A 17,381-nucleotide genomic window follows, 5' to 3' on the forward strand; every position below is an offset into this window, starting at 1 on the left:
AAAATTATGGAAGCCATGTTACTTTCAAAATATGTTGTTTTGCGTGTACCCCAATGTTTATCGCAGCACTGTTTATAATAGCCAGGACATGGAAGCAACCTAGATGCCCATCAGCAGATGAATGTATAAGGAAGCTATGGTACATATAGACCATGGAATATTACTCAGCCATTAAAAAGAATTCATTTGAATCAGTTCTAATGAGATGGATGAAACTGGAGCCCATTATACAGAGTGAAGTAAGCCAGAAAGATAAAGACCAATACAATATACTAACGCATATATATGGAATTTAAAAAGATGGTAACAATAACCCTATATGCAAAACAGAAAAAGAGACACAGATGTACAGAACAGACTTTTGGACTCTGTGGGAGAAGGCGAGGGTGGGATGTTCTGAGAGAATAGCATTGAAACAAGTATACTATCAAGGGTGAAACAGATCACCAGCCCAGGTTGGATGCATGAGACAAGTGCTCAGAGCTGGTGCACTGGAAAGACCCAGAGGGATGGGATGGGGAGGGAGGTGGGAGGGGGGATCGGGATGGGGAACACATGTAAATCCACGACTGATTCATGTCAATGTATGGCAGAAACCACTACAATATTGTAAAGTAATTAGCCTCCAACTAATAAAAATAAATGGGAAAAAAAATGTTGTTTTGTCTCTGATTGTAAAGAACCATACAGTTGCAACAGGAAGCATGTCTGTCAAAACCTCACTGTCATGTGTAAAACAGATAGCTAGTGGAAATCCGCTGTATAGCATGGGGAGCTCAGCTCGGTCACTGGATGGGTAGGATTGGGGAGGAAAGTCCTAAAGGGAGGCAATATATGTACACGTATAGCTGATACACTTCATTGTACGCAAGAAACCAATGCAACAGTGTAGAGCAACCGTACCCCAATAAAAAAAAAATCGCTACATAAATGCCTGCTAAAGAATGAAAATCGGGTTAGAGAGAGCTGTTAATGTCTACTTGCTTTCAAGCTTGAGGCTGAAGAGGTGAATTTTGTCACTACTTCAGTGGGAAACTACGAGGAATCAATGAGGCTCTGCTATCATTTGGCAAATAGCAGACTTTGAAAATCTGTTTGTTCGAGGATAGATTTAAAAAGTGGTGGAGGAGGGACTAAGGGAGACCTCTGAAGAGATTCTATGATATTGAAATCAAATATATTGATTTTAGTTTTTAAATTTATGATAAACACGGTCTCTATTGAAAAGTTTGTAAAAAATGAGTTGTTGTCTGAGATTAATGAAAGAGTTCTGGGGGAAATCAGAAGGATTAAAGCTAAAAAACAGCAGCTAATCGATGCCCACATTTTAGGTGATGATGTACAGAATGAGGAGCTTCCCAGGTGTCTCAGTGATAAAGAACCCGCCTGCCAATGCAGGAGACATAAGAGACTCGGGTTTGATCCCTGGGTCAGGAAGATGCCCTGCAGAAGGAAATGGCAACCTACTCCAGTATTCTGGCCTAGAAAATCCCATGGACAGAGAAGCCTGGCATGAGTCAGATATAGCTGAGCAACTGAGCGTGCACACACATCCAGAATGACCACTGCTTCAGTCAGTTCTATAGAAGAAGAAAAGTTACTGAAACACAAATCTTTTTTTTTTTTTTTTTTACTGAATATAGCTTGCATACAGTATATAACTTCCATATGTAATTTTCACAAAATCAGAAGTTTAGGTTTTACGTGTTATAATTACTTAATTATTTCATACACCTGTAACATTTTAGGAGTCATTTTTCATGTTTTTCTTTGAGTCAAGTGTGAACTGAAAGCAGCTCACAATGGCAGATACTAAGGAAAGAAAGCACGTATCCAACAAAAATCTGCTTTTCTAAGTGTGAAGAGAAGAGGACAAAACAGATGAACAGAGCAGAAATAAGAATAAAAGTAAAAAATACAACAAAAGAAACATTTTGTGAAATTTGAAAGATATTAGTCTGCAGATACACGGACTTCCCACATTTCAGGAAGTTTAGTGAAAACAGATTTTCATCTAAACATTTCTTTCAAAATATTTTTTCAATTCAGGTTGTGTATGTTGCTTCAGATGTCTCCGTAACACTGAAGTGTAGAAGTCAGTAGAGTTACAGCTACAGAGAATTGATAGGAAATTGTATGACTTGAGAATTCAGTATACCTCCAAGAAGTTGTTCATGAATACAAGCACTGAAAAAAAAATCGGGTTGGCCAAACCGTTCAGGTTTTTCTGTAACAACATCTTACCAGAAAAAGCTAAACCAACCTTTTGGCCAAACCCAGTATTGGCAAACCCAGTATTATAATATGGGTGAAGATTCAGAAAATACACAATTCACTTTCCTAAAAATATCTAAAGGGAATTTCTGATATTTGGAATGTGACTGAGTGCAGTGCTGTGTGCTTAGTCGCTCAGTCATGTCCGACTCTTTGCGACCCCATGGACTGTAGCCCATCCAGGCTCCTCTGTCCGTGGGCTTCTGCAGGCACAAATACTGGAGTGGGTTGCCATGCCCTCCTCCAGGGCGTCTTCCCAACCCAGGGATCGAACCCAGGTCTCCCACATTCTTTAATGTCTAAGCTACCAGGGGAGCCCAAGAATACTGGAGTGGGTAGCCAATCCCTTTTCCAGGGAATCTTCCTGACCAGGAAGCGAGTAAATGAGTGTAAGATCTCAGAAATATCAAACTTAAAATATAGACGAATTAAAGAGCATAATGTTAAGAAACAAAGGTAGCTACATCTAAATTACTGTTACAAAATATTTTGACTCAAAGAAAAACTTGAAAAATGATTCCTATAATAGGTTATAGGCTTATGAAATAATTAAGTAATTATAACAACATGTAAAACCTAAACTTCTGACTTTGTGAAAGTTATATAAGGAAGTTATATACTGTATGTAAGTTATATAAAGTAAAAAAAATGATTTGTCTTATAGTAGGTAAAGAAAATATGGGGTCAGTGATGTCTTTGAAAACTTGTGAAGTAACTAGTATAGATTAAAAATAGGATGCCAAGGAATTTTCAGTAATCATATAGCAGAAGACAGAAATATGTATGTAAAATTCATATACATATATGAATTTTTAGTTTGAGTTAAATGGACCTAGTGACAGATTCTTGGAATGGAATAAAAACCAAAATCCACATGTGAGACATACCACAGACAAAGGCTAAAACACAGAAAGTAGGATGACAGTGTTAAATTCAGACAAAGTTAAATTCAAGAGGAGGATTAAATATATGAAAGGATTATACATTTATATCAATTACAGATATAAGCATTACTATAAAACAAATGAGGGAGATTTATCAAATATGTACCCGAGAGAAGATAAATAATAAACAGGTAATGCCTCCACTTGTCTGCTGCTCAACTCGCTTTCCTCTCCCCCCATACCATTAGTAGTCTTTGGTTGCAGATTCTTAGAGATATCTAAGTAAATGTCTTACACCTATCTTAAATAGTAGCTTTGCCAGAATTTGAGGCAATTAGCTTGTTATTTGGGCTTCCCTGGTGGCTCCCATGGTAGAGAATCTGCCTGCAATGCGGGAGACCTGGATTCAGTCCCTGGGTGGGAAGATCCCCTGGAGGAGGGCATGGCAGCCCGCTCCAGTATCCTTGCCTGGAGAATCCCATGGACAGAGGAGCCTGGCGGGCTACAGTCCACGGGGTCACAGAGAGTCAGACTCGACTGAGCAGCTAAGCGCACACAGCACAGCTTGTTACTTGGGAATACAGTTGTTTTTAAGTTCCAGAATGTGAATTTTAATGCGATATATTGGAAGGACTACCTACTAGATTGTAGAGACTTGTGTTCTCCACTCCAGATCGCGTTCTCGTTCTGGGTGACCTTAGGAAAATCGGTTTCCACATCTGTGGACTTTGTAGTTAAAATTGCAATCTCAAGGGCTCATGCATAACCCTCATCTCTCAATAGTATGTTTCAAAGAATAGTCTTATGTTTCCTTTTTAGTGAAGCTTAGCTCTGGGAGTAGCTACTTGATTTAGTGAGAAATCATAGTCTCTAGTTTCCAATGTATTATTTTAAAATCCTCACCACATAATTGAAACCTGTAATTCTAGCAAATGTAACAATATTTTGTTCCCTTGGTCAATTTTTACTGGTTAAATTAATACCTTATAGAATATTATGACAGTACTCTCAAAAAGTAAATCTGTGATGTTGAAAAACACAATAATCCTTATGTGTTATTACATAATATGTATCTGATATACATGTAAATAATATTTGGAATTTGGAATGAAATTATACATTTTATTATGTTTCATTACAGTTTTGAAGCTGCTTACTATTTTTTTTTTCCAATCAGCTTTCAGTTTGCAGTACATGTTATTATATTGGTCTCTTTTCTCTAAGTAGAAATGCATGAAATATAGAAAAATACCATTACTTATACGAACCAGATGTTTTTGAGAAGGTTAAGAATTTCTTTTAAAATGTGAATAATCACTCCCTAAATAGTTTCCCAAATTATTTTTTGTTGTTTCATTTTATTTTTCCTGAATTTTCTTAGCATTTTGATGACCTTTTGGTGAGAAAGTAAATTTAGTGATCTATAAGATATGGAAAGAAAAAGAAAATCTAAGAGTAGCAAAAACCCTAAGTGTCTCAAGTTATTAGATTCACTGTTCCCAAACCTAGCTTTGGGTGTTTTTCCAAATTAGAAAAAGTCTCCTTACAAAGTAATTCATATTCTTTGAGAAAAACTACAAACACTGGAAAAAAAATAAACAACCAAACTTTAAATGACCTATAATTGTACCCTGCTGTAATAACTACTGTTCTGTTCATATGAATAGTGTTTACCCAAAAAAGGGCACTCTACCTTTTCTTAAATCTTTTCTCTTTATGTTGTAATACATCTTAGAAATAATAAATAATTGTGCTGCTATTAACATCAGGGTGCATGTATCCTTTTGAATTAGTGGGTTTTGTTTTGTTTTGTTTTTCAGATATATACCCAAGAGTGGAATTTCGGGTCATATGGTAGTTCTATCTTTAGTTTTTTGTGAACCCTCCATGCTGTTTTCCATGGTGACTACACCAGTTTACATTCCCAGCAACAGTGTAGAAGAGTTCCTCTTCTTCACATCCTCTCTAACATTTATTGTTTGTGATCTTTTTGATACTAGCCATTCTGACAGGTGTGAAGTGGTACCTCATTGTGGTTTTGATTTGCAGTTCCCTATTAACTAGAGGTATTGAGCATCTTTTCATGTGCCGATTGGCCATCTGTATGTCTTCTCTGGAAAAACGTCTATTCAAGTCTTCTGCCCGTGTTTTTAATAGGGTGACTTGGTTTTTTGATATTCAGTTGTATGAGCTATTTGTATATGTTGGATATAAATCGCTTATTGGTCATTTGCAAATATCTTCTTCTATTCAGTAGGTTGTCTTCATTTCATATTGATAGATAGTTTTCTTTGCTGTGCAAAACTTTGTAAGTTTAATTAGGTCTGATTTGCTTATTTTGGCTTTCATTTCTTTTGCTTTAGGAGATAGATGTGGAAAATATATTGCTATGGTTTATATCAAAGGGTGTTCTGCCTGTGTTTTCCTCTAAAAGTTTTATGGTCACAAATTTATATTTAATGTGACTAGTTTTTAATGGCTCTTCTGTTAATAGTTCATAGAATTTTGGCCAGAATGTCATCAATTTGGGAAATGCTGGATCATAGGCATAAAAGACCTAATTGTAAATGGATAAACAAAAAGTGCTTTAAACTCTGAGCAAGGTTTTAAAAAAATGCTAACATTTAATAACTTATATGCAGATTATATGTTATGGTTTTAAACTTGGGCAAACAGTCTTCTGATAAAGAAAAAACTAAAAGATAAATTTAATGCAACCAACATGTGAACTTTTTTCTCATGCAGGTTAGCCAATACACCTTTGCTATGTGCAGTTATAGAGAAAAAAAGTCTGAGCCACAAGAATTAATGCAGCTTGAAGGATATACTGTGGATTACACAGATCCCCACCCAGGTAATTCCTAGTTGAATCACTGCCATGCCTCTCCTGTATTCATGAAATTCTCATAAATGTCCTGTGTCTATTTTCCATTCAAACTCTGTTCAGTAAATGGAACATATTTCATTCATATACCTAGATAAGACTTGATGGGATTTAAATTGTATCTTTATGAGGTTACTTAGTTCTAGCCGTAACTCACCATGTCTGTTAACTTAGTGAAAGGATGAAATATCTGAAAGATACTATAATACAGAAATTACAGAAATATCAGGAATGCTTTTAGAAACTTCTTTACTGAAAAGCAAAAAGGTACAAGAGACAGAAATAGGGAAAGAAATGGCTAATGAATTACTACCATATATTATGTTCTACTAACTTTCTCCCTAACAATGGATACTTATATTTCTCTCCCTCCCTCCTAATGTATTAATTCTGGGTATAGTACTGGATACTCAGTGTCTGAGATTAGTGAGTGAGTGAGTGAATGTATGATTATGTGGAGATTAATAAAATTAATCAGTGAAGTAAAGAAATATATGGATTTCCCTGGTGTCTTAGTGCTAAAGAATCCACCTGCCAATGCAGGAGACACAGGTTTGATCTCTGGGTCAGGAAGATCACCTGGAGAAGGAAATGGAAACTCACTCCAGTATATTTGCCTGGGAAATCCCGTGGACAGAGGAGCGGGCTACAGTCATGGGATTGCAAAAGAGTCGGATATGACTTCACCACTAAACAACAAAAAAGGAATATATGTATCTGCTAATAAATAGAATAAGAAATTAATATAGAGAGATGAAAAAAGAGTCAGTGATTATATCCACTAATAAATCACTTAAAATCCAAAATATCTTCCCTGTGAAAGAGTTTTGTAAAAGTAAAATACTGTACAATGTAAATATCATTTTAGTCTTACCTGTATTGTTTTCTGCTAAACTGGTCATATCTGTCTCCTACGTATAGAATGAGAAATGTGCTAACAGATAAGGAGTGTTTTCTCTGGCATGAAATACCAGACTTTACTATGTGTTCTTGTGTGTCTTGCAGAACTCTGCTGTGTTATGAACTTTTTCCTAGGCTATTTTTAATTTCCAAAGTGATATGGAAGTATAAATCTTTTTCATATCCTTTCCCTTCAATTCTTTAATTGTGGATATGATTCAAAGGCATTGAGCTGCAAATAGCAGATCAGTTCTTTTCCATGAGACCATTTAATGAATGAGGCTAAAATCTGTCAACTGTGTGAATTTTTAGCAATGCTTTTTTCCCTCCACAGGCCTTCAGGGTGGGCATATGTTCTTCAATGCTGTTAAAGAAGGAGACACTGTAATATTTGCCAGTGATGATGAACAGGATAGAATACTGTGGGTTCAAGCCATGTACAGGGCCACTGGACAGTCCTATAAACCTGTTCCTGCAACTCAAGCTCAGAAGCTGAATCCTAAAGGAGGGGGTCTCCATGCAGATGCTCAACTTTGTAAGTTTTGTTGAAAAATTATTTGATTATCAATTAATAACCTTAATAAGATATAAAATTGTCTGAGTCAAATTTGCTCAGTATTGTAGTTTACATCATTACCTGATTCCTAATTGAATAAAAATAGTTCATTCTCATAGTCATAGAATAAGTTATCTAGTTTTTCACACAAACCTGGAGTAAATGGTTCGTGTGGTTTCCAGTCATAAATTTGCCAGCCCTTGGGGTGCCTCTGGGAGTCTCAAAAGCATAAGGGTAAATTTATCTAAACTTAATATAATTCTAACTTATATGTTCTATTGAAATGGGAAGCGTATTGCATAATCAAATTGGCATTGATAAGATTCCGGAACACCAAAACAGTGAACTGTTGCTTTTTGGAGTTGTTCTTAACAAACCAAGAGAATACTAGGCCTATTTTCTGTTGTAAGTCGGGAAAACAAAAGTCATCAAGGCATCTTTTCTTTTTCTAAATACCTTTATATTCATGTCACTTTCTGTATGCTAATTTAAATCATTAAGAACTAAATTATTCATTTTAATTTGGAAGTAATTAATTGCAAGTTATGTAATAATGATAGAAACATTTTCAAACATAGCTTTAGTAATCATTAAACCAAATGTTTTAACTTGCTATACTCCTTTCCAAAACGTCTCTGTTTTCTCCTGTAATGTAATAAATCAGTTTGTCTTTAACTGTCAGCTCAAATCATGACTTTTCATTCAGCACCCTTCATTCTCGAGCTTCATCTCCAGGAGAGCAACATTCTGACTTCTCTTACTTTTCATGCATCAAATAACTACTTCCTGTTCTGTTTAGACACCCATTAGTATTACATTTAGACATCTTAAAGGCACTTTAGGTCAAATAAAGATGGGATATAGGCTCAACCCGTCTCCTGCATGCTTTAGGCTTCTTAGTATACACCTTTAAATTTGCCTGATCCATCTTCTAGTGATTATGGTACTTCATACATAGTACATGGACCTCACAGTTGTAGACTTCTGTATCTCCCTTCCTGGCTTCTGTACAATTCTGGTCATGCATCTTACTTCTACAGATATTATGAATCCCACAATACATTGATATTATTATTATGCCTGGAACAATTACCTTTTAAAGAAATGTAAACAATAAGAGAAAATATTATATCCTCAAACATGTAGTTACCATTCCTAGCACTCTTTATTCACTTACAGAGATATTTCACCTCCTAAAGGATGTCCTTTGACTTTTCTTGTAGTATGTGTGCAGCTTTTAGCTTTTTTATGTATGAAAATGTCTTCATTTTACCTTCATTTTGAAAAATACTTTTCTTTCAGTTCTTTAAAGACTTTGCTCTGCTCTCTGCTAACTTGCTTTTTCTCTTCCCTGATGAAAAATTTTTCTATTATTTTTGTTTCTTCTTCTGTACATAATGTGTGTTGTGGTTTGTTTTTCACCCCCGCCCCCAAGCTGCTTTAAAACTTTTCACTTAAACACTGGTTTTGAGCAATTTAATTATGATATGCTTTGGTGTCATTTTCTTCACAAAATTATTCTTGAGTTTTATTCTAAGATATAGTTAAAATGCTCAAAAGAAATTTAATCCTTTCAGGTTTAGCTTTTAGATGGAGCCATATAACATCTAGTCTGGGTTCCCCTGGTGGCTCAGTGGGTAAAGAAATCTGCCTGCAATGCAGGGGACCCAGGTTTGATCCCTGGGTTGGGAAGATCCCCTGGAGAAGGAAATGGCAATTCACTCCGGGATTCTTGCCTGGGAAATCCTATGAACAGAGGAGCCTGGCGGGCTGCAGTCCATGGGGTCACAAGTGTCAGACACGACTTAGCAGCTAAACCACCACCACCTGGACGCCAGCTGGTGAGCAGTGAAAATTGAAGTTTCACCTTCTGGCTGTTGGAAACGAGCACTGCTCTAGTCTCTGTGTGCGTGTGGGCACTGTCCCCTCTAATCCTATGTGGTGGTTCTTCCCCATCCTCATATTGTTGCCTCCATCGAGTGAGGTGGTCAGTATTCATTTGAATATGGGGTGGGGTAGCGGGAGGAAACAATAATCTTTCCTGCAAATTTCAGCCGCCTTGACCTTCCTGAACTGTCAACTCCCATCTTCTCAGCCCAGAGAGACCCTGAGCTCTCCCTGAGTTCTTCTTCCCAGAGCCACCGCTTTGAAAGTTTCTCCCAGCATTAACCTGAGGCAGCTAAAAGGCTCATCTCATTGGTTTCCCCGCCTCTCGGGAATCACTCTGCTGTGTTGCTGGATCTCCAAAATTTTGAGAACTTTCTTAAAAGTACTTTTTAATGATTTTTTTTTTTTAGTTGTTTCAGGTAGGAGGGTTAATCTGCTTTTAATTACACTGTTTTAATTACACTAACCAGAAGCAGAGTGATTGCTTTCTTTGTTAGAGCAGTATTTCTCAGCAAGACTGTCATTTTGGGCTAGATAATTCCTTGTTTCAAGGGTCGGGGGAAGGCTGGCCTGTGTATTTTGGGGTGGTTAGTATCCTCCCTGTCTGCTACCCGCTAGATCCCTGTAATAATTGACTCCACTGTCCCAGGTCTAACGACCAAAATTTTCTCTAGATCTCAAATGTTCCAGGGGACAGAGACAAAGGTGGGGAAGGTTACCGCCGTTTAAGAACTGCCAAGTTGCGTTGTCTTGGAAATTATTTTTATGAAAATGTCTCCCTCACTCGCTTGTGTTCCAGTATTTTTTTCTTCACATCTTGAGTATAAGGAATACCCAAGACATGTACTGGTGTTATAAAGGATGTTGTTGTTCCATGGTGAAGTCGTGTCTAACTATTTTGCAACCCCATGGACTGTGGCCTGCCAGGCTCCTCTGTTCATGGGACCTCCCAGGCAAGAATCCTGGAGTGGTTTGCCATTTCCTTCTCCAGGGGATCTTCCCAACCCAGGGATCAAAGCTATGTCTCCTGCATTGGCAGGCGAATTCTTTACCACTGAGCTACCAGGGAAGCCCATATTATAAAGGATGTCAAAGTGGGAAGAGAAGTGGTTGGCAAGCACTGAATCAAGAACATTAAAATCATGACTTCCTGATATGGAATTAATAAAAGAACTGATAATCAGTTTAGTAAGAGAGCCATGTAATGTCTTCCCAGCAAAATCTTTCTGTTAGATAGCAATTTATTGTCAAGGCAGTGTTGATCAGGCTAAGTGGAACTGAATTTTTTAGCCCCTTGATTAACTTGCTTTAAAAAAGCTTAATTTGTTCTAAAAATCCAAACTGTTCCAGTCGTGTTAAGAAATTTTTTTGTATTTACTCACAGACCCTGATGTTTTATCTTTAAAAAGGAAAGGAAAGAAGAAAGAAAAATGTATTTCTGTCTCACCTAAATGAGATACTGACCATGACCTTTATCAGAGATGCCATTGAACTGATCCAGAGAGTAGTTTTGCCTTAATTTTCCTCTCTTCCTTGACTTCCATATTATTCCTTTCTCTCTTTCTTGATCATCTCTTGGAAAGACAACTTCTAGAGTCATTAGTGGAAACTGAGAAAATGACATAAAATGACTAGAAATAAATGTTTCTAACCCATTTAAATATGTTTTTCATTTCTTTGCTGGCCTATAGCTGGTAAAGGTAAGTATTTTTATGACTCTTTTTGCTTTACCATATTAAAATTTTTATAATGATAAAATTTTTTCAAGTAATATCATGATCTTATTTACAGTATCATGATACTGCTTTCTAGGCAGGACTAGAATGTTTACATTAACCTTGTCATTTAGGAAACAGAAATGCTTATTTTTGCCACAACAGGGAAGTAAAAACAACCTAGTATCTCTCATTGATGTGAGCATAAAGGAAATTGCTATGAAATTGTTACTATAGCTTGCAAAAATGCTTTGTAATGTTAAGTGAGAAAATGCTAAATTATATATGTGATATTATTGCCACTCTGTTAAAATTTTTTTAATATAGGTAGAATTATACCTAAAATATTTACAGTGGATCAGTTTAATTAGAGGGATTGGTTGTTAATTCATTGCCTCTATTTCCTGAATTTTCTTTGAAGTATCTATGTTATAACTTTAAAAAGAAAAGCTCATTTTTAAATCCAACTGTACTGAATGGTTAGGAATAATCAGAGCAAAATAATAATTATAAAATCTAACTTATTAGGAACAACCTTACTATCTTTCTTAAAATATAAATAATGGCGTGTATTCATAGATTTATCTGATAAGTGGATGTATTCTACTTCCCTGTTTCACTGACTTTTAAAATACATAGAAATTCTAAGGGAAAAAAGTGAATTAAAGCAAGGCCGAAGGAATGCGATCCAGTTTTTGTGCTTTAAACTGTGCACTGCCTTTTACCAAACTGACAGACATTGTTTGGTTAAACTATCCTTCATTGTTATCCCCCCAAAAAAGATTATGCAAGCACCTTTTAAAAAAATTTTCCTTTCACCTAGGCACAAACATAATATATTGTATTTGTTACCTAACACGATACAGTAATAGCTGACTTTCAATAATAAATCAGTGTCAAAAATGAACCTGAGTACTTAACTTCTTTTCAATTTTAAGCCAAATTTTTAAAAAATTCTTTAGTCAGATTGTAAACTTATATTTACTTTTTTAAGCTAATTCTCCTTGCTGACCCTAGTAAGTTAAATTTCACCCTTCGTTGGTAAAATATGATGAATATATTATTTAAAATAAATGTTTGCTATAATTATAGGTCTGTATGTGTTGATTAAAATTGTCATCATGTGAAAGTATCATTTGCTATCTGCTGCAGAAAGTAAGACATATAAATCTGTACATTCATTTTTAATGTATTTACCAAAACAGGCCAAAAAACTATTTGAGTTAATAATAGAGATGTGGAAAGACTCCTCAAGAAACAGTATCTACCAACTTTTTCTCTTAGGTCTTCAGCATAAACGTATGGGAACATACCAACCAGATAATCTACATAAAATTTTAAAACATTAGCTCTTCCTATTAAAGGCTATATGTGTGCCATAAAAAGGGAAGTGGTTGTTTTTTGTGTCACTTTTAACTTGCTGTGAATCTCCAAGCTAATGAAGGTTGGAAGCTAAAAGGAAAGTTTAATCTAAGTGGGAGGTGGTAAATGGAGCTACAGGCACACCCCTAAACACAGGGTAATTCTAAAACAAGTTGTATTTCCAAAGGTTCATTTGCTACTTCGTTTAGCTCAAGATTTTGCAGAAAAGACAACCTCTCAGCTAGTAGCACGCTCTTATTAGTCCTTTTGGTACCTGGGTCCCAGGCCTGGACCCCTGGGCACATGAGTGGTCTTAGAAGGTGAATGAATGGCCTGCTCTTCAGCGGCCTGCTCTTCTTCTTATCCTTTCCCCCAACTCTCTTTTACCTTCCCTTTGCCCTGTTAATCCCTAATCTCTCTCACACCGTGAACAGCAGAAAAGAAAAACAGATAGAAAAGAGGAAAAACATTCAGCATCCTTGAAATTAGTTGCAAAGCAAAGAGAAGCATTTCAATTAATTTTTTCCTTTCTCACGCTCTGAACTCTGACTTAGGTGCCCTTCCTAGGATTTGGGTTCACTGTGGTCAGCTCCCAGCAAATAGCCCTCCCAGCATAGTGGGATCTGCCAGCTTGCTAATAGACCTCACATGGTTTTCTATGCTAGCTATTTTCAAGTCAGTGTTAACTGTTTAGATTGATACTGTGAGCCTACTTATTAATCTTTTCTCTTGACTTCCAATAGCTATTAATGAAAAACTTACATTTTCAGATCCCATTTGAATAAAACCTCTATCATTTCTTAAATCTGTTGTAAATAGTAATCTTTCTCAATTTGAGTTTTATTCCATCCACTTTTACCATACCTGGTGACAGTACTACCTAAGGACGCTAGAGCATGTATCCAACTGTTGCCATAGAAACTCCACCAGCATGCTCATTTACCATGTCTAACATCTGTACTTAGTCCATAGGTTAATCATCACAATTTATGACAGTTGTACAGTACATTGTTTCATCTCATATCTTGTCAGTTTCTTTTGATAATTTCCTTATATTATTTCAGGAGACAAACCAAACTACCATTGAAGATTTGATTAGTGCCATGAATAACTTTCTGTTTAAGACTAGTTACCATAATTTTGTGTTATGATGAACATTAATTGAAGATAATCAAGTATAACTCAGTTTTAAAGCAAGCCTCTCAAGCTTTGGATTTGGTTACATAATTGATTGAAAGCATGATTTCCATTTAATTCAATTGATAACTCTGTGTTACCCTCACAGTTAATTGAAGATATGTTATGCCAAGAGAAAACCATATGGAAAATATCATTTTATAAAAATAAGAAACTAGATATTTAATACTAGCTATTTTCCTTTTTTACTTTGGTTCATGAGAGAATTTTAAAATGAAATGTTTCCTATAGAGAGATCAAAACTATCTCCTTTATAACTTATTTTTATTCATAAATTCATGGAAATATAGTAAAGTAGTACATGGTGAAGTATGTTTGCATAAACTATTTTGAATTGTGCTGATCAGACATAGAAAAGAAGTAAGTACTCAGGGTCTTTACAGCCTGTGTTTAAAAATGGGATAATCCCTAAGAGAACATTTCCCTTTCATCAAATTTATAGCCCTGGAGGGATTGTAGGGTTTATTTTCTTTTTTTAATAAAAATTTTAGTGGATTTTCCTCTATATTTTTTCATTGTCAATGTATAGTCTGTTTGTGGCTTAACTTGTTATTTAAATATTATTTTTATTGGTAATAGTATTTGCTAGAAAAGTACTTATCCATTTATGTGTGTAATTTGGAAAAGCTTATCACATTAAATAATATATGAGTTATATTTCATGAGAAAGATACTTCATAAATTCATTTTTTAAAATATTTAATTACAGAAATGAACTACTGACTCAATTTTTTCATGAACTTGTATATTTTATTTAAAGACTGTACACCTATTATTTTAAAATAAGAATTTCCTTCTACAAACCTTTATAGTAAAAGGGAAATTATGGATTTTTTTTCTCTGAAATCTCTTGCATATCATGTTCTCAACAGATAAACTGTTAATGGGTGTTATTTTTAACATCTTGTTACGAGCTTCTCTGGTGAAAGAAATAATGAATAAAATTCAGCAGATGTTTTTGAAAACTATAATTTCCTAAAGGTGATGCTAAAAACTTTTTTTTTAACTCAGATAAATGGAGAGATGAAGATTCTAAGATAAATTCTTTAAAATACAAAATCTGGTTTTATAATGTGTGCCTTGCAGTTATTATTATTCTGCCTCCACATTTGATAGAATTTCACATTATCATATATTTAACTTTATATTAAAAGGCAATCAGACATAAGAAATACAGAAGTTGGATTGTCTCATTTCTCAGTTTAGGAAAAGCAGTTCAGTTCAGTGTTAAATGCAACTAATTCTGATTTACCACATGTAATGTATTTAATCATTCAGATAAGCAGTTATTAAATGCAAAAGAATATATATGCCACTTCCTTCATGGACAGAACCTAATACCTCACATCGTTGATGAGTGGCCATTCATTGCTTCCTTGCTGCATTCACCTTTTGATATCCTTCATTGATGTGAGATATAAATTAGATTGTGTATTTTTTTTTAACATGTGATTCTGAAGACCCTTCAGCTTGAATTATATACTTCTTCCATCCACAAATATGGCTGAAAGTTGAACTTGACATGGATCAATATGATCTGGGCTAAATATCTAAATGTGACTGATTATGTTAGCATCATGTCTACAGATCAATATTGAGTTTTATTATGAGCCGGACTCTATAATTGGGTGTGATCAATAAACTTTTGTCTCCTTTCCTATTGCAGTTTTAGGGTTGGACCATCTAGGTTTTTAAAAACTACATTTAGCTTACATTTAGGACTGTGCTGCTTGTGATGACTAGAAATGAGACCTCTCTGTGAATTTTAAGGAACAATGGAGGCTTAGCTCAACCATTGTGAGGAGAGCCCACTTTTATCTTGATAGCTGGTTGCTTGCCCAATATGCGCGATATCTCTTACGGAGCTAATGTAGTAACACCCCAGCACTCCTTTGGGGTGGCGTGTGGCTTGCTGTCTCTATCGTTAGTAAAGAACTCACATTGAAGACTTTGACAAAACATACCATTAATGAAGGCAATCATAAAAGCTTGCCTTTTGATAAACCCGCAGGGTCTACAGGCGTTGAAAGATGCAATCTGTGAAGAACAATAAATTTGGGCCTTTGATTGAAGTGCCATTTGGGATGTCGTGCTTTGTCTGCATATTTGCACAAGCGTGATGTTCCCTTTTTCATGTCTCTTAAACTTGAAGCCTGGAAGCATTCATTGCCATTTCTACATTAAAGTTGGTCCCATTAAGAGCTCCCTACAAAAAAAGGCTGGAAGTGATCCAGCTGAAGCAAGTGTGTTCATTTCTGCCCTAGTTTGCCATTTGGAAAGCAGGCTTCTAGCCATCGTTGTCATTTTTTTTTTTTTTTTATGAATAGACCTGGGCCGTTTTCCAGCTCAGTAAATATATACTTAAAATGTATCAACTTTTCTTAATATTAGGGTGGGTGAGATTATTTCTGTGGTAGATATTTGAAGTAGCTGTGAATGAAAATATAATTCCCTCCTTCCAACTGATTGGCAGGTTTTTCACTATCATTTTTATTTAGTCTACAAAAAATATTGTATTTTATGGTTTTTGCTGAATTCGTGGCCTCTTACTTTATGTAGTGCAGAGTATTTATTTGTTATGATGAGACATTCATTTTGTGTTGTTCAAAAGCCTTATTTGCTATTATTATTAAAGCAGAAAAATAAAGGTCCATGCTCTTCTGAATTCACAGATGCAGACCGTTTTCAGAAACATGGTATGGATGAGTTTATTTCTGCGAACCCCTGCAAGCTGGACCACGCCTTCCTGTTTAGAATACTCCAGAGGCAGACTTTGGATCATAGACTGAACGATTCCTATTCTTGCTTGGTTAGTACAAATCTATCTCATCCCCTATAGGTTAGAGTGAGAGATTTTTTTAAGTGAGAAATACTTGTTATGAAGCAGCCTTTTATCCCTGACTCATTTAATAACTATAGTTGGAGTTAGGGATAAAGGATTCCAATCGATTGCTTCCCAATTTGAAAATTATACACTTGAAGATCACTGCTGTGCCACTCAATAGCCGGGAGAAAGGACTTGAACAGACGCTGAACTGTGGTTTCTTGGTCCCTCTGGAGAAGGTAGAATGAAAATAGAAGGCTTTACTAAAGACTAAAAAAATAACCTCTATGACAGGATTTACTAACACCCATACAGACATTTTAAGCTTTAAATTCTGCTCACCAAATGGTGATACCATTCATGTCTCTCTCTCATTGCTACAAAGACTACCTAAGTGACAGGGGAGAGAAACCGTGTAATAAACAGTATGGTGATGACTGTGTGTAACAGAGGAAAGCTTTAGTTTTATCTAACCCTCCAAAAATAATTGGAATTACTTTATTTTAAAAAAGGCATTAAACTAAACTGCTACTTTGTGTTTAAACCAGCCAAATTTGGGATGCAAGGTATAATTTACAATTAGGAGGGAAGGAATCCTTGACTCCTTAGAATGTGTGCAGTACACTATAGCGTTAAACTCTCTTGTGCCTTTAAATCCAAGGATTTATTTTGTTGGTGGAAATTCCTCTGAAATTCCTCTGGCCAGAATCTCCATGTTTCTATCACCACTTAGTCTCTTGGCTATTGAACATGGTAGCTGCATGCAATAAAGTTGCACTCTCTTTAAGATTTTAGACAGAACATACTCTAAGCTCATCAGAGATGTTTCAACAGACAGGAAGAAATGGAACAATTACTGCCATGATCATACTGATGTTCATTAATTTATTTATAGACT

The 17,381-nt window shown here is 35.6% G+C and overlaps 1 protein-coding gene across 10 annotated transcripts in view; it reads left to right on the forward strand.

Annotated features, from left to right (window-relative positions):
* Positions 1-17,381, forward strand: part of CADPS2 (calcium dependent secretion activator 2) — a 545,582-nt gene that overhangs the window by 363,524 nt on the left and 164,677 nt on the right. For all 10 annotated transcript variants that reach the window (XM_070466441.1, XM_070466414.1, XM_070466410.1 and 7 more), the window contains exons 10-12: positions 5,904-6,012; positions 7,277-7,477; positions 16,332-16,468. In XM_070466441.1, the coding sequence (XP_070322542.1) occupies positions 5,904-6,012; positions 7,277-7,477; positions 16,332-16,468 (447 nt within the window). The remainder of the gene's footprint in view (positions 1-5,903; positions 6,013-7,276; positions 7,478-16,331; positions 16,469-17,381) is intronic.

Source organism: Odocoileus virginianus, chromosome 1 (assembly GCF_023699985.2).
Source record: "Odocoileus virginianus isolate 20LAN1187 ecotype Illinois chromosome 1, Ovbor_1.2, whole genome shotgun sequence".
In the NCBI taxonomy this organism is placed as follows: domain Eukaryota; kingdom Metazoa; phylum Chordata; class Mammalia; order Artiodactyla; family Cervidae; genus Odocoileus; species Odocoileus virginianus.